General features: G+C 36.8%; 1 protein-coding gene across 1 annotated transcript in view; it reads left to right on the forward strand.

The window, feature by feature from the left end:
* LOC131573389 (semaphorin-3A) overlaps positions 1 to 25,359 on the forward strand; it is a 160,848-nt gene that overhangs the window by 25,595 nt on the left and 109,894 nt on the right. Inside the window, exons 2-3 of the mRNA XM_058827316.1 lie at positions 21,204 to 21,361; positions 23,982 to 24,044. Coding sequence (XP_058683299.1) covers positions 21,204 to 21,361; positions 23,982 to 24,044 — 221 coding nt within the window. The remainder of the gene's footprint in view (positions 1 to 21,203; positions 21,362 to 23,981; positions 24,045 to 25,359) is intronic.

Consider the following 25,359-nt stretch of genomic DNA (forward strand, 5'->3'; position numbering starts at 1 on the left):
GTTGGTACTTTCAGCTGACTAGTTCTGAATGACATGAAAATGATGGAGTATATGGTCAGCCAAAAAAATGCCATGGCAAAACTCTCATAGTTCTTCCAATATAGCATGCATGCTCTTTTGTATAAGAAAAAAAGGATAATAAAATATGTTTTACTAGGGAAAATAGAACTAGCAGCACAGAATTCCTTTCCATAGGCACTTATAATTTAATACAATTCTTTCTTCTACTAAATACTATTACTATAATGCCAGGAATTATGTTGGATTTTGGGTTCATATCCCAACTGTACAATTCAGGATATGCTTCAGACCTCTTTGTTCAAATAATTTTATTCAGACTGTGGCTAAAATAAACAGAGAAGCAATTTAAAGAAATTTGACGCAGGTTATTCTGAAAGTCTAGTAGACATAATGATTAATATGTCCAGGAAGGCTGATGATTAGACAAAAATAATGATACAGAGAAGAGCTTACAGGAAAAAAAAAATAAAAATAAATAAAAATAAAAAAGATGGAAAAGTACCCTTACTGAAAATTATCAGTAACCTAAACCACCTGAAAAAATAGTGTTTGCAATGGAAGCCCTTAAAGTTATAACAGAAGTGAAAATAATACAATTATTAAATTAAGGATAATTGAGAGATAAAATAATGTGATTGATATGTGGCTGTTGTTTTCCCTCTCTGATTTCAAACAGAGCACAATATTAATTTAGGATTCATCAAACACATGTGATGAAAGACAAAGAACTAGTAGGAAAAATAGATCATGCCTTACACAGTCATCATTATAAGATGTAGCTCTTTGTCAGCTACCAACTTATCAGCACTAAGAGTGCTTGCCTGCTGCACCTAACAACATCCTCATGCCAACAGTGCTGTTTTCTCTTGAAGTCTCATTTATCTTCCTACACAGGTCATTAAAGTTTGAACCTGCTTGCTTGAAGTTGTGTCTATGGTTGCCACTTTCTCTGTATCCACCCCCACAGTGTTCTTGTGCTCCTGAGATATCTTTATTTTCAACAACAGCAGCAGCAGCAAAATTACTGGCATTTTCACTGTCAGAAAACTGGGGAAAGATTTTGTGTTAGTTTTATCTCAGTTTGTAATTTTAACTAGTTGCAATAGCTTTCTCTGAACTATATTTAGGAGACTTGATCAACCTTAGAATTTCTAGTCTCAGCTGCGTAACATGTGGCACACATGCACTTCTATTATCTGGGGTATTTTTGCTTGTTTTACCCCACTGATTCTGCTTTAGGTGCCCTGGCAGAAAACCCTAATTCATCATTGTGCTTGTTCCTTCCTACTTGAGGAACGAAGTTTACCATGTAGACTGCTGTCAAAGTGGTGGGGTATATATTTTTTAAAAAATGAATGCCTGTGTGAAAACAACAGTAGCTGTTAAAAAGAGAATATAAGTAAGAACTTGCTTTACCTTATATAGGTTATGACAGTGGGCAGGTGTATCATTACAAAATCAGAGTAATTTAGGTTAGAAGGGGCTGCTGTAAGTCCTCGTGTTTAACATCCAGCCCCAGCCCCAAGAAAGGCTGACTGAATCAGGTTGTTCGGAGCTCTCTCCAAGCACCTTTTGAGTACCTTCAAGTTGGAAATTTTGTAGCCTCTCTAGCCCTCTGTGCCAGTGGTTTAGCATATTCACACTGAAGAAGCTTGATCTGGTTTCTAACCAAAATTTGCTGTGTTGATGCTTTTCACTGGGCACTTCAGGGAGAGTCTGTGCCAATCTTTTCCGTAGCCTCCCACTCAGTAATAAAATGTTCCCATAGTAGACAACCAGTGTGTGTATTTAGGGATCAGTACTGCAATCTACTCTAGTAGAAAATAATTGTAAAGATTACAAGAGATCAGCTAGTACAGAAAGTGCCAGCCCAATTTCTGACTGGGAAAGAATAATTATACATGTTCTGTGCTGATACGCTGACTCCTGGATGACATACAAGCTAAATTCCTTGACTTGAAAGCAGACAGCATTTAATTCTAATATAATTCTATATTATTATTATTTTTGATAAAAATGTAATGAGATTCCTATAAAACGTAGGTATTTGAACCTTTTCCTAGTCCTCCTTTGTTTTGATAGCCACAGTGTGTATTTTGATTCCAGGCTTTTTTTCCTAGTAGTGTGCTACTAGAGTTGTTTGGCACATAACTGTTCCAAATGACTGGCTACCTGTATTCCATCTCTGGATCACATGTACTGTATATATGAGATCTGATTATTCTGGCACTGCTGGGACTGCATCTGGCTTCTGGGTAACATCACCTCTTCCTGAACATAAATTGGATGGAGTGAAACCAACAGTCCCTCAGTTCCTTCATGCTGTCATAGCTCATTTTGACTTCTCTGTGTGCAGTGTAACTTTTGATATCAATACTTTCTTACCAGGGTGGAGAGTAGGGTTATTATAGCTTGTGTGTCTGGTGTGGAGGACTGTAATTCTTACAGTTTTCTCTTTTACTGCACTGCTTAGTTAGGTAAAATGAAAATAAATCTTATTAATAGTAGAGACAGGTTTGTTTCTCCTTCTGGCTCAGAGTTCTGGAGATGCTGAAGGAAGACAGCTGGTGTAGACATACACTCCAGTAAGTCAAGGAATTGAGGAAGAACATCTGTAGGAGATACAAGAATATTTGATTTCAACAAGGCAGACATAGCAGTGTCATCTACTCTTCTTAGCCAAATGACTTAAGAAAAATTTGAGAACATTACTATATGTTATGCCCTTTGGAACAGTATGTAGGAGTAATTCAGAGGAATCTCAACAGGCCAACTGAGTGCTCTGCTCTCCTCCACATGAATACTTTTTAATTACAGGTTACTGGAATAGGCAAAAATGCACAGCAAAATCTAGCTTTTGTGGCACATGTCTTTAAATGTGGTAAAGAGGAGCTCAGGTGTGCCTAATTAGAGCTCTAAAAATACTACATACTCAAAGCATTCCAAGATTTCTTGGCTTTATGAGACCACAGTTGGCACACATCACATGGAGTCAGGCTTTATTTCCTCCTGCCTTCATTTGATATCCTTTGCTCGGGAACCCAGCTAGGAATGCTCATCTCTCCTGGAACCACAGTACAATTTTTTTTGGTAAAAGAGCTTTTACTCTCTAGCAGTTTGCTTTTTTACACCAGGCATTCATTGAGGTTTCCTTTTTAGTAGGTGAAATGATCACTTAAAGAGCTATGGAGATTCCTAGTTTCTGCTATGATCCTAATGATGATAGTTACCCCATGCTCTATTCTATTTCCCAACAAAAAGTCAGAAGTATTGATTTTTATCAGGTCATCCACTTCACATTTTTTGCCATAATCACAGAACTTAATTCCCCATGGGGAAATCAAACAGCAATCTTTTATTTATTTTTAAAATTAGTTTTAAAGAGTAAGACATCTTGAGAGCTTCTTCAGATTGTTGATACAAGTCAAGTTGATGCAATACTGATGAAGTACAGCTTGATTACATCTATTCTGGGCAAGACTGGAGCTGTGAGGGCTCAGATTTTGGGAAGTCACTGTCTCAAAAATTTTCTGGGGAACTACATGGGAATCAGTCCTTTCTGCCTAATATTGTGCCTTATAAGATCCTTCAAGCTTTAAAAAAATTTTCTTTGGAGCCAGATTTCCACTGTGAGGATTTGCTCATCACCAGAACTACCATCCATGGAAAATGACAGTAGAAACATCTATTAACCTTGAATAAATCTGTTCCTTCAAAACATATCTCTCTAACTGTTGCTATGAGCCCTGCTTCCACTGCTGCAGAATCTATCTGGAGTCTGAACTGTCAAAGGAATTTAAGACTGGTTGAGCCTGCTCTTCCCTGTATACCTCTGTGTGTGGGAGTCAGGAGAGGGTGAGATCATTCAGTGCACAGCAGAGCCCCAACAAAGACTCCTGACTTACGGGGTCTGAACTGACATTTGTGGGTCTAACACACACCCCAGAGTGAAACTGCCAGGAACAGCCTCTTCTCAGCTCTTCTTTTGCTAAGTGATTCTTCTTTTGCTATCTCTAAGGTAACTGGAATCTTAGTGCTTATCTTCCAGCACATCAAATATATCAGATAATGGTTAAGTCAGAACAATAAGAGATGAGATGCTGTGTCAGCATGTGGGCTGCAAATGGAACAAAAGAGTTTTCTTAAATTCAGTATGTTCTGAAAATACAAGGTGGCAATGTTCAGCCATGCAGTAACAGGCCATAAAAGGAAAAGGAGTTACTCTTAACACTGCAGCTCTTTTGTCTTTCTATATCAACATTCCCTTGTTTTTTAAATAGCCACAACAAATTACACTCTGAACTCTGGAAGTACCTCCACTATTTCTTACAGACTATTCTTCTGCAAAATAGACTGTGAAACCATGTTTGTTAAGTCTCATTGTGTTCTTTATGGCTGTGGTACACATGCTGTCCAGCAGCTGGAGTGAGATTTGGGGAGTGCTGAAGTCAAAAGGACACAATTTTTTTCAGTGTGTTGAGATTGTTACTTAATCACCATTAAGGTGATGTTTACCTGTACCTATTTTATTTGCTATTTACTGCATTGTCTCATGAAAATTTTTCATAGGGATTTTTAATGTGGTCATGTAATAAACATAAACAGCACTAATGCATAAAGGACTATTTTGTAGAAAATATCAGTTCAGAGGAACCTGTTCATGTTTGCATGATTTTAAAAATGCTGTTACTTAAAAAGAGATTGTGTTGTGAATATATGAGGGCACGATAAATGAAAACATGGTAAGTAGATTAACTACATAGCTATATTGCCATCTATTATGCTACTTGAGAAATCTAGCCAAAGTTGTATCTGAAATCCTGTATTTGACATATCTAACATGCATAAACTGCAGTACATTTTATGTTTCAGTCTTTTAGGGAAAGCTCATTTGCTCAGTAAAGCAGCAGCAGTAGTATTTATGCTCCACTGTAGTCCTCAGCTGCTTTAGAAGGACCAAAGTGTGCCGTATTTCCTGTTGGCCATTTGTTTGCTTTCTGCTCTTACTGTAAGGGAATTCTTACCCTTAGGAATACCTCAGGAAAAATCAGGTTTAAGAGAGATTCATAAGTTTTGGAGGATTTTTTTGTTTGTTTAAATAACAGGAGGAACTTGCCAATAATTTCCTGTTTTTTTGGGTTTTTTTTGTTAGCTTCTACTTTATCACAGATAAATCAATATATTTAATGCATAGGGAAAAAAGTATGATTGGAAGGTTCTAATTTAACCTCCTGCTCAAAGTATGGCTATATTCAGAATTAGATTGGGGTTTTTGTTTCTGATTGTGTCAAGTTTTGACTGTATCCAAGGGTGAAGACTGTGTAAACTCTCTGGTTATTGTTCCAGTTAAGAATTTTTTTCTGTATATCCCATTCAGTATTTCCCTGACTCAACTTGTGCATGTTATCTCTTGTTCTTTCACTGTGCCCAACAGGTAATCAAAGACAACACTTAGATCACCCCTTAGCCATCTCTTTTTCTCCACAGACATTACTCACTCAGGCTCACTAAGTTCCAATCTTGTGGTGCTGTGTCAGCCTGAAATGGCACTTGGTTTTTGTGGTTCAGCATGGTTCAGGTCTGCACATCTTCAGGATTTTTTGCTTCATGTCATGGGAATAACCCACAATTAGGATAGTACAAGAAAGGTTTAAAACATTTATTTCCATCTTGAAACTCTTCTGCACTGCCCATATAAGTGACTGACAATGAGACTTGGGTCCTGTTGTTTAGTAGATTGCGGTTAGATCTTTGCATGAAGTGTAATGCATGGTGTAATTAGTATTATTAACTGTGAAAATACAAATGTTTACTAAACTGGCATCTAATACACCTGGACTATAAATTATGCTTGCTTTCTGTCACACAGAATTCTCAGCTTCATATTTACACTTAATGGGTAGTGGTAGTGCAGATAAATATTTCAATGAATCAGACTCTGGAGTGGAAGGATTGGACACAATTAGAGTATTAACTTTAGATAGTAATTGCCAGCATGGTTAAATTATGGTTTATTTAAATATAGCCACCAAATTATAATGGGCTCTAATGCATGGGAATGAATCGTAGTCTTGTTATGTTCAGTGAATACTTAGCTATATCCTTTATGTAAACATCCTACTCACAGTAATCCAGTAAGGACATAAGGTAGAGTCTGTTTATTTTAAGAGGTAAACCACTCAGGATTAGACAGGAATTAGGATGTGCATGCATATATGGAGGTTTCTGATGTGAGGAAACAGCAGGTTGTCCATTTCGCTCTGCTTTTAATCCATGGTAAAATGTGGAGTGTGTTCCCCTAATTATCAAACAGTCTATATTGCTGATTTGCAGAAACATTTCAGTGTGTAAAAGCTAAATTGGGATTTAAATTCTGAATTCAGAAGAAAGGTGTGTTAAGACTAGAAGTCATACATTTCCTCATAGTAAATGACTTATTATTTGAACACTAATTAACTGCCTGGTATTTCCTGTGATATATTGATGGTTTTAGTTTCTCAAAATGTGTAGCAGTCTGGACTGAAAGTTTGCATGGTGAGTGTCTTGCTTCTTTCAGTTTGGAAATTTTCAGCCAACACATTCACTTCTGGATGTGAACTTGTGACGTAGAGCCTGGACTACTAAGAAGTCTGAATTCCAGAGAGGAAACCTTCCTCTCCTCACACAACTGGAGAATTCAGCAACCCATTTCATATGCAGAAGTACCTTGCAACCTTTAATTACACTTTTTTTCCCTGTTGTTTCTATGGCACTTCAGCATCTCTTGAGCAGAATGGGGCTGGGTAAAGCAGCAAGGTGAGATCTGTGTGTAACACCCCTACTTCATTTATTGCAGATTCTACTCTGTGTGAGGAGTGAGACGGGACAAACAGATTTCCTACTACTCTCAAAGATCAGGGCTTGATGAGTCAGATTAAATGCCTATTAGTTTAGGGTACTTTTGTTTTCTCTCTTCTTCCTACATAAGTTAGGAAGTGGAACAGCTTATTTTCAGCTGAAGCATGTTTCTGACACAGATTTATGCCTTAGTACAGGTGAAAAGCAATTTAATAATTCCCCCTTCCAGACCAGCATTTGAAGAGTATGTAGTCATTAGGAGAAATACTGAAAAGCTCAAAAAGAAAGATAAATTTGATGTTTAATCCATTCTGCACATTGAACAAAGTAATGATAACATACAAAAAACGTGCATTTTAATCTGTCATGATAATAAATGAATACCTACAGTTAAAATACAGCATTCTAGCTTAATGCTGAGGTTTCTTTTGCAGAATAAAATGGTAGTTGATTAATTTATGTTCTTAAACATAGGCAGACTTGATATCTGGAGATCCTGAGGGGCACCTTGCGACTTCCACTGACCTACATTAACACTTATTTTTGGCAAACTGCTTTGTGATATATCTAAAACTTGGGCCCAGATCAGATGTCCAGGTTAGGTGTAGTGCACGCCATTTGTTATTTTAGTATTATTCTGAAACAGAGTTCTCAGATACCCTGTGAGACAGTGGGACATGCAAGGAACACGCATGAACCAACACCAAATCCTGCTTCCTAAAGCCCACTCTCAGCTCAGATGAGTTGGACTAAGGCAAAATAGAAAATTCCCGCTGCTTATATTTTCCCTACAGAGATCATTGCAAAGCATGTCAGCTTGACCATTTAATCACAAAATAAGGAATGCATTTGGAGCTCTGTGCATAAGAGTGTTACCTAGTGACATCCATTGGGACCCTGTGTTTTAGCTTAAAGTACATACTTAAAAAAAAAAATGTTTCTGAGGTTATAAGGGTAAATGTTTTGGAGGAAGTTCCTGAAAACACAGGTCCTGTAGGAATCATACCCTTAATCCATTGGCTTGATGCAGTTTTCAGCACAATCAGGAAAATCCCACTGCCTTTGCTTGGCTTTGGATTAGACCTCAGAGGTCACAAACTGGTTGAACTAAGCAGTGGAGCAGATGCGAGCTTCCTCGACTTGCAGACCTTTCTACCAGATTCCTGTTCAAACTTGTTAGCATCTGAATCTCAGGAGTGCTTTCTGGAATATACATCTGCAGAAACTAGCAAACTTGTAAATTATTCTCTTAAATCTCAAAGTTTTACTTCTAAAAAGGGCAAAAGTAACTTTCCTTTTAAGAACCTCAATACAACATTCACTTATACCTCCGAGCTTGAAGACATCCTCTTTTGTGGGTGTTTATGCTCTCCTTATGCAGCTGTCATACAACAGTTTAATTAAGCAATACTCCACTTAAACTGCAGTCAGCCACTATGGCCAGGGTATGTTTCCTCTGCCTACCATGGAGAGTTGGCTGTTCTAATTTCATTTGTTCAAATTAATGTGTTAACTCCCTCTGAGGAGGTAAGTAGAGTGTCACAGCTTGAGGCAGAACCTCTGCACACAAATCCTTTTAGTTCATAGCAGGATTCAGGCATGCAAATGTTGACATTTTGAAATTGTTTCCCCAGAAGGTCAAATTAGTATAACTGGCTACAAAAAGAAAACACATCCACCCTGATGCCTTTCATAATTAGACTTGCTAGAAATAAACCCAAGTGTTTGCCATTATACTCAGAACTGTGTCAGCTGCTACTGGAATTACATTTGTTTATAGAAAAAAACAAAAGACTTGATTTTGAATATTTATGTGACATTACAGGAAACAAATGTTGAAATAAGTTTTGAAAACTTTGTAAAAAGCAATGTATTTGTTGTATACTGATTGGTAGTGCACTGTTTTCAAGACTGAGATATCCATTCCTGAAGGTTATCAAATATATACGTGTCAGTAGGAAACCTCTTCGTCATCAGGACAAGGAGTCATTTTCCCAGCTGTCTATGTATGAATATGGTCTGCAACAGAATGTCATGATGCCACTTTGTAATGTCTTTCCTGGGTATTACTTAGTCTTCAAACATTATAAACATGTAGGAACTATATTATGACATCAGTTACATCAGTTTTTTCCAAATTTAATCAAAATCTTGCTAGATGGTAAGAAGTTTTAGAGATATTTTTAGTACATTTCACTTAAAGTGTTTAAGTTATATCCACATGTGGTGTAAATTAATTTGGGTGTACTAAAAGCAATAATGCAATAGTTATATCAGTGTCTAGTCTGCTGAAATGTGTCTTTAGAACTTACTTGGAACCACGCAGTGCTACTTTAATTTGGAAACACTGAATCAGTGTCCTGTTCAATTTTAGGTGAATTGTAACTTAAATTTTTAGGTTCCCCCCCCCGCCCCAAATCTCTGGAGTGTACCATTAACCACAATGTGTTAGTGTATGAGCATCAAGGAAAAATGTGAGCTCTCCTATAACTTTCAGCAGGGATTTTGTGTGAATGTTCCTCATCTGTCAGCAGTGACTCATGGTATCTTGGATCAGTGTGGGCATTTGGAAGCCTGTGTGGCAGTTGACATACACATACACTTGAATATTGCACCCAAAGGAGCGTTCTTTTAGAGGGAAATTAGTAACCAGTGGAGCTGCCGAGAATGAATAATATCATTGGGTCTGGAACGGGAACTGGAAAGTGCCCTGCCTTTTTCCCCACAACATTCCAAGTTTTAATGTGCCCTTTACATGAACCAAACTTACAGTGAGGCTACACGACGTGTGTAAGAAATTAATTAAATTCACATTGTGCTGGCGTGGCAATATGGTGCCAGTGGACAATGTTTCCTAAATCCAGGTGAAAAATGGCCTTGCTTCAAAGCACACAAAGTGCAAATAAATGCAGAGTGTGGAAAAATAAATTCGGTTAAAATTTGCAGTACATTTTGCAAAAATTGGTACATTTTGGTAATTCTCATTTTACATAGTAAAGGTAAGAAGGCAAACCCTGCTTTTCATTTCAGTGTGCCTGGACCATTTCACTGATACCTTCAGTCTATAGATCATTCTCTAAAGGCTTCTGTTCTGACAGGGACACAAAGTAAATGATAGGAATGTGATCTCTGATTTCTCTCTTGGTAAGAAAAGTGCAGTTTTTGTGGCTTGAGCAAACATGATATAATGATTCTCATTTAAATTCCACTGGAGCTTCAGTAATAAAAACTTCCATTATTTTTCGTTCCTGATGCTAACACTGAGGATAATGATGCTATTGTGTTGATGCAAAAAGAGCTAGCTTTTATTTAGATTGATGAGACATCTAGGATCAGTGGTGTAGACTAGATCACCTTTCTGCTAGTTCAGAGAGAGTTGAAAAGAATAAAACCTCTGGAAAAAGATGGATATTTAGCATGGCAGGCAGCCACACCAGCTTTTTCCCCCTCCCCTCCAAGTTAATTTTGTTGAACATAATATTGCTTGGTTTTTGTTACTTTTGGAACAGTATTTTCACTTTTTCAGTTCTAATTTTTGTGCTTGTCACCTCAGTCTTATTGAGGTTTGCTGCTGGGAGGAGGTGTGGCTGGACATGCTGCAGTTGGGCCAGGTCAGCTGAGAGCAGCCGCCAGGAACCTGCTATGAGCTGCTTCAGGTGGGACTGGCCAAGTGGTCTTGGAGTCAAACCATCATAAAGTTACTTTCAGCTGTCTTTGGATCCCCTTCTCAGGCTGCTCTAAATAGAGGCTGATGTACCAGGTGATTTGTTGTTCAAACAATTCCAACTGCATTTACAATGACATGTCTTTGAGTGAGTGAACCTGTCTCTGAGGTCAAGCACCGTGGTGTTGTATCCAAACCACATCGTGCATTAAACCCAGCCAGACAGGAGGTGCTACCTGAGTGCTGCTGATAATCCACTCACTTTTCCTCTTCCGTTTCTCCTGGAAATTGCTGATGGGTTTTTTGAAGTTCACTTAAAAGATCGAATATGGACAAGTTATTTCAAAACAAAAGGCATTTAGAAGGAATTAAGGGTTGAAATGCTGTTACAGAAATGGAATTCAATCACTGTGTAATTATGCCCAAAGGCTTTGAGGAGGGGAGATGGAGTGCAGGGGAGGAAGGGTGAGGGAGGTGCCAAGGCCAGCTGAGAAAGGAGTTGCAGCAATCATTTTGCTGAATTAGATTTCAAGTTTTGCATCTTCACTTTCCTTGTCAAGACCCGGGTGATAGCTGCACTTTTATCCACACATGATTAGGAGGGAAATACGTTGTCTCCAGCCACAGCCAAAGCAAACACATAATATGGTGTTTCCATAACCAGAGTTCTCCATAGTAGATAACAGGGTTAGGTCAGAGAGTGAGAGCTCCCCAGAATACTCTCTAAGTTTTCTATAATTTGAATTTCTGGAACTTGGTGAGCTAGAGGCTGTGTCTCTAAATTTAATGGCCTCTTAAAAAATTTATTTTTTTTTATTTTGCCACTTTGTCCCTTAAAACTATAATCAGTTTTACCATTTATAAGAGCCCATGTCAAGAATTTCTACAGCTTAACTCTCAGTTGTGTGAAGTGGATTAAGACAAATTTTGGGCGATTTTAAAACTAGTTAAAGCTCTTCACACTGTAGTTTCTTAGTGTTGTCAAAATTACAGTTGCAAGTTTGCTTCTATGTGAAGCAAATGTTATTTCAAGTGAAATTTTAGGTAGAAACAAATTCTTTCCAGCCCCTTTAGAGTATGCCCAGAATCCAAAAAATGAATGTAAAAATTGTATGTAAGGTCTACTTCCTATTTTGAATGTAGCAGTTAATTATAAATTTCTTGTTTCTTATTTGAGTGTGTAATAATTATAAAAATAATGAAAGTAGATCTAGTTTGGTTTGTGTAACCTGAAAGACATTTAAAATTTTGATTGACAGAGCAGTATCAGGCATGAGAGAATTCACTTTGATATGAGAAATGGGGGAGTTGTTGCTGAATGATTAATTATTATGTTTATGACATTTGGATGGAAGGGAAAAACTGAAAATTCCTTTTTTATGCACATAAGATTGTAGGTGCAACTGGAAACATTTGATAAATAATGTTTTCTAATTTTTTCTAATGAAAAATAAATGTATTACACACATAGCAGAACCACTGCAATCAGAATCTTTTATCCATGGTGTAAGTCCACTGATTTTCATTAGGATAAATTAGGAGCACAATTGGGCATCATAACTTTATTTTGGCATGGGAGTCTATGCAAGGAGGTTAGAAGTCCGTGCTGTATTTTGCTTCAATTACAGTGCACAGTGGAGCTGTGTGTATCTGTATGTCAGCTACACAGACTGCTTAACTGCAATTGTTGCTTTCAGCCCCTTGCTGAAACTCATCCCAAAACCTCACTTATGGATTAGAAGAAACAAGAGTTATCAGAAGAGAGAAGGATGTAAATCCAAACATGAATTTTACTCATCCATTCTATTAATGTTGAAAGACAATTCCTCAAAGTGCTGGATATGTGATCAAAGTGAAGGGTGAATCCATTCTGGAAAAACAAAATTTTAACAGAATGAGTGTTAATAGCTATTCTGAAATTAAGAATCTGAGGTCACTGATATGTACCCATATATGAGAACCTGGACACAGTCCATCTAAGCAAGCTGCTATATAAATTATAATGATTATAATGATTTACCTACTAGCAGGACTAACCCAAAGCTCTTTTTGCATCTTATTAATCAGAGGACTTTGAAGAGTTGTTACAAAGATAGAGACAAGAGTTACACACATGATTTCAAGCATAAAAACACCTTTTTTGAAGCAGGCTACATGCATTTTCTATCACAAATCTGCTGAAAACACAAGTCTTACTTATTCTATTTTGCAGTTCTGCATATGCAACTAAATTTCTAGGGAAGCTTCCTAACACTATTGTGCATATTAAATAATTCACTTTAGCAAATAATTTGTGCAAGTTTATATTGTCAGTTTGGTAATAAAAAACAAATGCATCAGAAAGGCATTGAAGGCCTACTTCCTTTTCTCTTTGCCTTGTGTATATCTGATTTTCATTGTCATGATAATGACAAAATATAATCATGTTTTTTGAGCTAACTTCAAAGTAGCTTACCTGAGAAAACACCCTAATAATTCAACATGCAGCTTCATCGAGTAACAATTAGATGAAGAGCAAAATCAATTAATCTTTGCTGACTTCTTATCCAATGTTGTGGACGATGTGAGTACGTAAGTGAGTGTCAGGGTAACTCAGGTGCACCTGTACTGCAGCATGGTCAGTGTCTGGAACAAGTAGCTGTTCCTACAGAGAGCAGAAGCTTTTTTCCTGCCTTGCTTTTGGTCTGGCAGAAAAAGTTCATGTACTGGAAATGTGTGTTTTGCTTTATTTGGGAACAGTCAGTAAGTAAGAATTGTGCTCTGTGGTACACTTGGACCCAGCATGTAGCTTGACCATGTAGAGGATGGGATGTGACAGTCTGTCCACCTCATTCCTGCTCAGCCAAATGAAGTACATCCCTGCCCTGCAAGACAACTGTCTGTGTGTCAGTCCCTGCAACAGCCCCCATTAATTTGTGCTTCTGTGTTAGGATATTTAATGAGGCATGGCTAGTACTGTTTATAGATAAAGTAATCACTCCTTGAAGTTACAACTACCCACAATTTTACTTAATTGATAACCAGTACCGGTTCTGCTTGCTGGAGATTAACTTCATAGAAGTATCATAGAGAGAGCTGAAAATTGATTAACTTCTAAGTAGATCTGATAACTGAGTTATTTAATGATTAGGATTTAGCTGGCTGTTTACCTGTGCTAGCTCAGATGGTGCAATTTAAGGTCACGCAGTGCCACACTGGGTTAACCAAACTCAGAGGCCTGAGTTAATATGCCTGCAGTGTTTTTAGTATTTGAGTTAGAATGTTTATAAACTTTGCATTAGATCATTATTTTGCCATATTATTGCCACATTTTAAAGAACCTTGATAGTTATAGATATCCTTAAGGTCTGGGTGCTCATTAGTATAAGGTATCACTTTCATTATTTCTCCTGAGCAATTCTTTACCAGCAGAAGTGTGAAGTAGAAAAGGTGTTATCTACTCAAATTTCAAGATGGATGAATTTTCCCTTCAACAGGGAAAAAACAAATAGTGAAACCAGATTATGGTTTCTTTTTGCCATCATATATTCCTGCCTCATGCATCACACACGCACACAAATGTTATAGGTGGTATGGGTAATGTAAGTCTGTGATTTTGTAACAATGATGGGCTTAAATACTTGTGAAGTTCATGGTTAAATGCGTGCCATAACCTTTCTCACAAAGCCAAATTCATAATATGGGATGTTACAATAATTTTACAAATGTATGAGATCAAGCTTTACAAGTCTTTGTTTAGCTCATAGGTTAATATTTCTCATGTTTTATAAGAAAACAGCTGAGCAATAGGGATAATCTGGATTCACTTTCAGAGACCAAAAGGACAAATAATACAAATAATAAAGGGAAAACAGGTTGGTTTTAAAATCCAAATGTTTTATGTCTTTGAAATATCATGTGACCTCTTCAATTACTCAAACCAAAAACACTTTAAGGGTTGTCATGTAGCTAAATAGTGCTGACATTAATGAGCTAAAATCTTCTCTCAGTTTTACAGTATAAAAAACATATGCATCAGTATTTTGAAGTCAAAGGATTCCATGCTTATACTGGTGCAACTGAAACAAAACATGGGTGTAACATTCCTACTTCCAGGTATCTGGTTTTAATCAAACTATACTCCTGGCCCTCAAGTTTTCTTTGCTGCAGTGGAAGGTAGGCAGGAGTGTTTCATTTAAAATGCTGAGTTTACATCATGGTTGCACAAAGAACTGTATATCTTGTCCTAGCTACCCCTAATTGATAAATTGTAATAGTTCCCTGAACTAAGTGTTCTCTCAGAAGCAAAAGTTTTGCTCAAAAACAAATACGGTAGTGTTTTTTTTTCTCCTTTTAGTAGAGTTCAGTGAAGCCAGGTGATTGGCAACTGTTATGGTAAGGTAGACGAAGAGGATGAAAGCTAGGACTGATTGAACAGCTGTGAGGGGCTCTGTTCCAATTGTATTTTGATTACTGATAAGATAACCCTCCCTTTTCTCCCAGTGATTTATCTCATTCAAATTACAATAACACTGAATTGCCATCAACAACAAACGCTGTGTAGTTTCAAGTTTCTATGACTCTAGTGTAGCCAAAACCCAAAGGTGCTGATTACAAGTTTTCATGTTACATTTCTAAAAATGGATAAATCACTTATTTCACTATGTGATCTCATACACTTCATAAGCCTGTTTTTTGTTTCATTTGAGATAAAACTGATCACTTTCTGGTATTTCCAAGCAGTATAATTCTAAAATTATCTGAAAGCATAAGTTGTTGGGTTTTTGGTTTTTTTTTTTGTTTTTTTTTTTTTTTTTGGTTTGGTTTTTTTTGGAGGGGAAGTTGTTGATAATTTGTATGTCTCTTTATTCTTCTTCTCCTAATATAAAATCAAAGACTGACTGGTAAAAATAGTTTGGAAATATTGGAACAGCTTGAATATAACTGAAAGACATATAATCTGACCAGTTAAACTAAAAGATGTAGCAAAACAATTGGTTCTGCAATTATTTTTTTCCTCCCTTGGGTGAAATGCTAAAAAGAAAAAAAATGATGAATTAGTTTTCCTTGTTTTGTTTTATAGAAATTTGAATTGTACCACAGTCTGTTAGCAAGTTATTTTTAATTAGGGTGGGTGACTGAATCATTCTCCTCACTAAGGGCTAGATCCCAAGGTCCCGGTGATGTCTGAGGTGTCAATGAAAGAAAATAGTTGTGGTATGAAGTAGTTAAATCCTGGGTGGGAGGAAAGGAGGAGTTGTCCTCTAGGCTATTGGCCATTTTACTAAGCATTAGACCTGGCATGGGGTCAAACTCACCTGATTTCAGACTAGTGTTTTCCATAATATATGGAAATACTCCCTGAAGTATCTCACTGTATTACAGCCATTGTCTTGCCTGGCTGGGGTCTGGACTCCCAAAAAGTACAGTGCCTTTTCCAAGCTTATATTGCAGGTTTTGCCACATAGCTCTGCTGGCTCATGGCTTGCAGGAAGCTCTCTTGATTTCCTGCCACTTTTCCATAACTGTCTGACTGGGGCAGAAGTCACCATCTGCACTTACAGCAATGAAATGGGGAAGCTGCAGAAGAGGTTGAAAGTTAAAATGCCCATTCCTTTCCTTGCATGTATCTAAGAATTCAGCAAATAATTACTCAAAGAGTAATGACTAATTTACACCTGGGATTATTTAGAAAGATACACATGCTGATATACAGAACAGGCACAATATGCATCTGTGTAAGCAAGAAATGCATGTGCAAACATGCGGCCACCTGATCCTCTGTAGCCAAAGTAGAGGCCTGGCGAGAGAAGAAGGAAATGTTCTAGCATGACGTTGTGGGAGGCACTGCTCACAGTTCAGCAAAATCCCTGTTTGATGGCATAATGGCATTGACTCATCTTTTATCTACTGCTGGGAGATCTGCAGCGAGATTTTATCGCTGCTGGCAGAGGAATGCAGGTTGAGAGTTTTGTGCAACCAGCAACCCACTCATTGGCTTCAGGAGCGTGTTGTGACGAGCAGCACTCCCTGTATGATCCAGTACTCTGCAGAGTCACCAGGAATAGGACAGTGCCAGATTTGAATCCTGCTGAGGAAATTAGGAAACCTTTCCTCTGGTTTTTAGAGAAATTGATGTGCCCTTTTGACCTTTATCAACAAAAACAGTCTTGGCTGGTGTGTGTCATTGTGAAGTCTATAACAGGGACGTAGGCCAAAGCCCACAAATTTTCTAAGTTGTTACACAGACAAACTCCTTGCTAAAAAGATTAAAGATAGTTTGCCTGCTAGTAGATAAGTGAAAAATAAGATGGTTTTCTTTTGTTATGTTCTCCTCCTGACAAACTCTGCTGAGGGAACGCAGACATAAAACAAGGTTTACAGTGGAATACCAACCATGGATAAAACAAACTTCAGGATCTGCATGACTGTATTCATCTTAGCTATAGCTGTGGTTTTCTGACTTCTTCTTTAATGAAGAAGTGTGATAAAAATAAACCAAACCTACATTCCTTGCACATGCAAATCTCCATGGATTTCACAGCAGGAATTTGGCCCTCTGTGTGTATATATACTATTAAGTTACAATTCCATTAGCAAATTAAATAACCACGTACTAAAACAAAGGCAAGAGTTAGGGACTGGTTTTCTTCTGTAAATTTGCCAACTCTGTCTGGCAAAGTGAATGTTCTGACACAAGTCAGACTGGATCAACAGACACATCAGTTAATAGAAGAAGGACCATTCAGAGTCTACAGAAAAGCACATGGAAAAAGGTCAAATACATCAAGCTTGGACACTGGCAGAGAAATGAGACTAAGATGGAACAGGTAAGTCAGGAATGTGAATTAAAGCTAGTTGAAGTGGTTATTAGGGGCATCTAGCCCACAAACCCTGAGAAATTCAACCTCTATCTGGTTTCAGTGATTATCACAGTCATTATGATTATTTTTTAAGTTATGGTGCATTTGAAACTGTTAGTTTTGGTCACCTGCAGCACTTAATGAATTTGAGACTGAAGCACCAATAACAAAAGCAATGACATCGCTTCTACCTTCAAAATACCGCCACCCACCTTAAATCTACCTCATCTGGCATTTCACAGACAATGCTAGTTGTAGTGTTCAGTGCTTGGCTGTATAGGGCTCATTCATTCCTGTTCGAAGCTACAGCCGTGACTGCAGCTGAGGATGTGTCCAAAGGAAATGAGAAAATTATCTTCTTACTGAAGACATTCGCTGGGAAAATACTGAAAAAATGGTGGACTAGTGTTACATCTTTGCAATAACTGCACAGATCATAGCGGAAGTTTAAAAGAAAGAAAAGACTTTAAGAACAGGCAACCATTACCTGTCTGCATAAATCATGGTTCAATGGACGCCAATATTTAATAATAAGAAAAAAAAAGGAAAATATTTAGGCTAGGCTAGTAGGCAGTATTAATTTCATTGATTAATTGAATGCATTTATCATTTCCTCTTGTCATTACAACGCAATCTTTGTTGTAAATCTTGGTTTACATTATCACTGATGATCCACAAACCTTGCCAGCATGAGTGATCGACTCTTAGTAGAATTGATGGATGCCAGTGCCCTTCTGGGATTGAGCCCTGTCTTGTCTCTATCTCTCAGCAATAGTCACTCACTGGATACTGAAGACACTGGATAGTAAACACTTTAAAACTAATGAATTTGAGGAAGTGGAATACTTAATTTGTATTGATTGTGCAAATGCCTTTTCTTTGCTCTTCAGCACCCTGTTCCAGAATGGCCTGTGAAACCACATTCACCACTGGATGAATACATTTCAGTTAGAATAAACAGCAGAGGAACTGCAAAAATTATTTAAGATTTCACCGCCTACTTGTGATGTAGCTCAAACCTGCCTTAGTTAGTAGTGATTAAAAACCATCAACACACAAATGATATTTTTCTCCTCAGCCTATATTCTCAGCCTGATTCCTGACAGGGAGAAACCTGATGTAATGTGATTTAGAGCACACTGCTTGGAGCATGTCTAGGCCTAATCTTTTGGACAACAGACCCTGGAAATCCAGTTGTCTTCTGCAAAGTCAGTAATGTTGCAATATGACACATACTGAATTAAAACCTAGAAGAAATGTCCCATTCTTAGAGAAGGCAATGGAATTTAGCTTTTAGTTTGACTTTAAATTATATGTTCATAAAAACCCAACAGTGCTTGGGTTGCATGCTGTGAAAGTCACAGAAAATTAAAAGGAAAAAAACCTATATATATTTCCCTGCACAGCCACACCTGGTCCTTTTAAGTTTTACTGTGGAGACTTATGAACAGTGAAGATGATGATGTAATTTACTCTTGGCCATAATAAACCTTGGGCTCCAATGCTATGATCTCACATTTTTCATGGATATTAGAAAGAAAACATCAATCACCATCTGTAGATGTGAATATTTAGAACTCTGCATTAGAAAAATCATATCAGGCTTCTTTTAAGCCAAGTATCTGTGTGCCTAACTGATCTCATTTTAATTTTTATCAGTTTTACCTTTGTGTAACATCGACTTCAGCAGACACTTGTCTTTACACTGCAGTCACAAAGGGCAGAATCATACGTATATGAGTTCAAACCAACAAAGATGAAAAAATTACAAAGGTTTTTGACAGCTGTATTATAAGAAAAATGATCAGATACAGATGACAGCAGAGCATTTCTAGCCAAGAGAGAGTTTTAAGGCAAGTTAAGCAATCAATCATCTACATCACTCACTATTCAGCGAGTCGACATTCAACATCTGAATCAGTCATTACAGAGTAAAGAGAATTAGTAAAGTCTCTTACAAAATGCAAATAAGTGAACTGGAGGACAATAGAGTCAAATTCTAGAACTTGGCAGGAAGCCATAAGAATTATTTTGACAGGACTGCTTGAGGTAATTTGATTGTTACATTTAAAAGAAAAATAATTTTTAAGAAGTGAGCTTCAGTCTTGAGCAGTACAAGTTTGTGATATAAATGTATAGTTATATTTAGTGACAAGAAGTGTAGAATAAGGAACAAAATATGGTGTCTGCTCTGATGCTTTGCTATACTGCTACATGAATTAACTATTTTTGGTGGTAGTGAGAGTTTTTCCAAATAAATGCTAAAGGAATACTAAAGCTAAAAGCTATCCCAAATGGTATGCAATTAACAATGTTTGTCTTCTTTGAGTGTGTTGCCTGCTAATGTTTTTGCAGAGTTTCAACCTGCTTCAAAACCCACCTGGTATAAGTGAACATCAAAAATGGGTTTAACATCTGCAGAGCTACAAAGCTGCAGGTGTGAAATTATGTAAAATCGTAAGCATCACTATAACCTAGGTCCAGAAAATCCCCACCTGACATCCCCATGTTAATACAAAAGAATGAGTTAAAAAGAAGGAAAATGAGTTGAAAATTAGGCAGAAACTTCTGTTTTAACAGCAGTTTCTCCTTGATTTCTATCAGTATATGGGATGCTATATTACACTCACTTTTCAGTTGGAATAATGGTGGGAAATGGGAGTGATCTTACTGAAAACTGAAAAGCCGTAGAAGGTAGCTGCACTGTTATGTGAATCCTAGACATTGAAGCATTTGCCATGTGGTCTGAGAGGAGTTACATACGTCCTTGCCTTGCACATGTGGCAGAATTGATGCAGACATTACATACCTGAAGCTCAGCCCATGCCCTCTGGCTGTCAGCCCTTGGATGCTGATGTGTTCACTCCCTTTCTCATCTGTCTCTATGGCTCCATCAATGGAACTGCTCCTGCTCCTAAAGCTGTTTGCCTTCATAATTCACAAGCTCAGGGCTTGAACTATTACAAGATTTGTCATCACCAGGAAATTTTCTTATTGATGACTTACTAGTGGACACATGCCTTAAAACGATAAGAGATGGTTTGGTTTTGGTCCTGATATGAATCTAGATGGCATAAAGAAAGTGCATTATCATGAATACTTACACGATTATGGTCTATATTAACTTACAGTAAAAATATTGTTCAGAAAATCGCATATGACTTTGTTAATGTTTGAATAGCTATGATTCTGTGGATCCTTGTACTTAAAAAAAATCCTGTCTATGGCAAATATAAATCTCTGTGCAGAATATCAGAACTAGAAAATTACTCTTGAATTTAAAAAGAAGAAAGGTTACTTTCTCTAGTAAAATTCCTGTTCCAAACAAGGGAACGACGTGCTGCCTTTGTGAGAAAGCTTAGAATATAATACATATAAAAATAGGTGCTACATGTTATCTCATCAGCTAGTCATTCTTATCCCTTTTGTCATAACTAACAGAACTTTATGAAGTAGTGTCTTCTGCTGGAAATAGATTTTGTGTTTAGATGTGGTTATCAGCTGGTTATCCCCAAGTTTATCCTTGCAAATCTCATTGATTGAACAAAATTGAACTTTGTCCTACAGTTGATGAGCTCCATGGATAGAATTTTGCCACCTAAAAACTCATACAGGTTTTTAATTGATTTCACTGTTGGTTTGATCTCTTTGTAGAGCTGAATCTCACAAGCAGTTTGGGTGCTTGAAATAAAAACATTCAGGGGCCCAGATAAATAATGCTTTCACTTGTTTCTACACTATAAGCACAGATTCCTAAAATGATATCTGTACAAGTCAAAATATATGTCTATATTTCATTTGACTATATTAACAGCAAAAATATTACCTTTATCTTACAGAAATGTTGGAATCCAACAATATAATCAATTTCAATGGACTAGCTAACAGCTCCAGTTACCACACTTTCCTCTTGGACGAAGAACGCGGTCGGCTGTATGTTGGAGCAAAGGATCACATATTTTCTTTCAACCTGGTTAACATCAAGGAATATCAAAAGGTACGCTCATTCATGTTCTGTACAATGTAAATATATGCTTTTAATGTTAAAGACTTGTTATTACTCAGACTATGTTGTGCACTGTTGGAATTATGTAGTAAGTGTTTGCATGTCAGGAATACTGTTACAACAAAAATATTTGCTGACTCTATGAAAAGAAATTTATAACGAGCCTGTGACCTTTGACTATATAATCTACAATATTTTTTTCAGACTATAAAAAAAATAAGTAAATGATAAGTGAATAATCCAGCCATTTCCCAAACAAGACATACTTTCATGGCAACTGCTAAAAAAGCCAAGAATCTATTATGACAGTTTAAACAGAAAGGCCTTACTGCTCTGTATTTGCAGATAAAAGAAGCTATTTGGGAGTCCAACTGTGGATTTTTCTTCTTTAACTCAGCACTTGTAGGCACTCTGCTTTGCTGCTTTTGAACCAAAACAGTTCCAGTATTAGTAAAAGAGGAACAAGTCCATAAAATATTGCCGTTCTTGATGGGGATCGTAATTTTCCAGTAAAAGTTGGTGACTAATTAAAAGCTGACAAGCAGTTTAGTGTCATTCTTCTGCTGGAGTCCAAATAAATAGTTTAAGTTTTCCTTTATTTTAGTAAGACAAAATGCTAAGAAGTTAAGCAATGGGATGGAGATTTGATTTGTTATATTAAGTATTTTGATGGCACGTTTTAAAATCCAGAGAGTACCCTTTTATGAGAGATATATTGCTTCAATACCCAGGGATTATTTTTTTTTCTTAGTGTTCCTGACCTTTTGGCCGTTTGACTATTAGCTTCCTAAGATGATAGCAATAAATACCTTGTGTTTTCTGTTCAGAGGGAAGACAGGCTATTCATTCGTATTCTCTAAGGATAAGAGGATAAAAGGAAAACAGAGTATTTTCTTTTCTATTCTCTTTAGAGTAGCTATAAAGGAAACTAGCTATTTATTTGAATTCTCTGAGGGATCAATAGCTTAATGTGCAAAACATCTGGAATAATTAAAATAAAGAAGGTGTTTCCATTGCAGAAAACAGCTCTGTAGAGTGTAGAGTACTCTTTTACATAGTTACATAGTCAGATACTTTTAGAACACATTTGACTTTATATACAAATATTAAAATATTAAATAATGAATTGCTATCAGTAACATGGAAATGTATGTTAGCAACAGACTTAGAGGATTCAGAATAGATTTAAGACTACACAAAAGGCTTTAGGAGTTTGGGGGTCTATTTATTATAGACTGGAGAGTCATGTAAGAAACTTCAATCAAAATTACAACGCAGACAGTGCTGCACTTGAGCTCAAACTTCACCGGCTGTTGTTTCTACCATCATTAGGTTTGTGTCTAAATGCTGATGGCAACAACAAAACTCAAAAAGCCAAATTTTCAATGAACTAAAGCAGCTTGACTTAGCTGTCTTTTAAACCAAATTGGAGGAAAAGGTTTTACTGTGAAACTAAGGAAAAAGAACATCTGGCTTGAAATACAGTGGTTTGAAAAATACTGAGATTTTTGCCCAAAACTTGAACTAAACTTGAACTGGTCCTTTTGGGATATCTGAGAAGTTTGGTTAATGTTTTTCAATCTAGTAAATTTAAATTTTCACATCTCTGCACATTTTAAGATGAGAATAGCAACAGGAAGCAGTGGGAATCCTCTGAGAGAGAATGTGCTCATAAAATTTTCAGCCTTATTTTATAGACTTACAATGTTCAATTCCTGTTTGGATGTCATGAAATAAATTTTGAATTTAAAAAAATATTGCAAACTGTATTTTCAAATATCATCTACAACATCTCCTTTGACCCCCTCATTTGTCCACATTCCATCTTTTTTTTAATATTTTGCCTTTTGGTTTCTATTAACAAACTATATTGAACACCAAGACTGTAATCCAGACTTAAAGCCATTCATATTGCATTATCTGAGGCTCCCAAATGAATAGCCTGGCATTTTATGGGAAGATCATGTTTTATTCTATATGTAATTCCTAAAAGCTTTTCAAAGAAACATGAATAATTGACTGTGAGGGTCTCTGGATTTTCTCTGTATGAGGTGAGATCCATTTTCTGCTAAGCAAACACTACAGAAAATCTAGATTTAGGATTAGTTGTGTTAGGGTGGCTCTATAGAAACAGCATAAACATTTCTATTTTGATGGTGCGATACTTGTCAAATACCATGGCATCTTTCTTATTATTTAATTGACTGAACTAGAGAGAGAGTGAACTATTGGATAGACTGAAGGGGAAAACACCTCATTTCTGATGCTGGGACTCTAATGTGAGAATGTATTTCCATTACATGAGATTTAAAAAATTAAAAGAGCACTCAGTCAATAGAGAGTTAACCCTCTTATCATTAGGACTGGAGATTCACAGCTGAAATTCACAATGCAGACTTCAAGATTGTTTTTACTATGACACCTATTACTCCTGTTTTTGTTCCCAGTATTTAATGTCTTTGTTGTCAAATTTTAAGAAAGAAAAGGAAATAAGAAAAAAAAAATGGGGGGAAGATAAACTGGATAAAGGGACACTGTAAGGATTTGGCCTGCAATTTGTGAATGCTGAAGCATGAAATAACACAGTGTGATTTTTGTTTTGTGTTTTTAGATTGTTTGGCCTGTATCACATTCCCGAAGGGATGAGTGCAAGTGGGCTGGAAAAGATATTGTGGTAAGTACAAATCTTTTTAGCATTTTTTTTCCTTTTATAAAACATTGTAAATATTTTATTATGTCCTACTGTGTTAATTCTTAAAGTATTTTTCCTACTCTGTAAGGTCACACGTCTGATCATAACTTCACTTTGAGTTTTCTCAGTCCTCTTATGTAGAAATTTTGTCTTCATTACCAAGAGTTTCAATTTATAAATTGGAATCATGCAGATGAAATAGAATTCATATACCATAGAAAAAAAAAATCAATAAGAAAGAAGAAATATCAGAATGAAAAAATATTAACCCTTGCATACTCATCTCCTGATGAGAAGGTACACAGTGTTTTGACCCATTTTTGCCCTGCTCCAGGTCCCAGTTCTCAAGGGAGCTCTAAGAAGTGCTTTCTCATTGTAACATCTCTCTGGAGCCACTAGGTTCCCCAGAGCCCTTTCCTGCATGGAGTTCACAGCAATATTGAGGTCAAGGTGGTGTAAACATTCAGCATCAGTTTTGGTGCCTCAGGAAAGGCACTGCTACACCAGGCATCATTTTCTGAACATTTTCCCTCGTTCTTATGTACATCGTATTCCCTGTATTTATGAGGTAAGAGAGATACAGCCAATAGCCCCCAAATAGCAATCATTCCACACTGACAAGTAACTGTCTTCTTTATAGGAACAGTGTGGGAAATGGGGCTGAAGAAGGGGAAAAGCAGATAAAATATACATGCATGCAATAAGCCAAACAAATACTTGCATAGCAAAGCCAAATGGGAAATCAGCGTGGTTGCCAAGGTATAAGTGAGAGTGGAACTTGGCCCCGTGTGTATATGCTATTGGCCTGATTTTCAAAGATGATTCTGTAAAATATTCATAATGCCAACCATATGCCTCTAGAGAGCTCCATTTGAATAATTTCCTAGGTCATAATAAAAATAGTCTCATCAGTCTTTACCTAGGCCATAGAGGACAGTTGTCTTCAAAAAATTACATCTGGGAACAGTAGAGGTAGATTGGGTAAAAAGCGAGAAATATGGGCTGAGCTAAATATGTGATGGGACAGCTGAAATGCTAGATACCTGGACCATCTCATTACACAGAAATAATGGATTTAAAGTAATGCATTATTTCTATGTCCAAATAGAAGTAATGTCCACAAATAATTTTCAGGAGTACTGTGCAAGGTGAAGCCTAAAATGTCTAATATTCAAGGTTAAAAAAGGGGGCTAGTGTTAAATATATGAACAAATTAACTAACCTTCCTGCTTCATCTCATGTGAAGTATTATGATATTACATTACGTAGATTTTTTTCATGACTGGAGTAAAAACCT

The sequence above is a fragment of the Poecile atricapillus genome, chromosome Z, assembly GCF_030490865.1.
Source record: "Poecile atricapillus isolate bPoeAtr1 chromosome Z, bPoeAtr1.hap1, whole genome shotgun sequence".
Classification (NCBI taxonomy): domain Eukaryota; kingdom Metazoa; phylum Chordata; class Aves; order Passeriformes; family Paridae; genus Poecile; species Poecile atricapillus.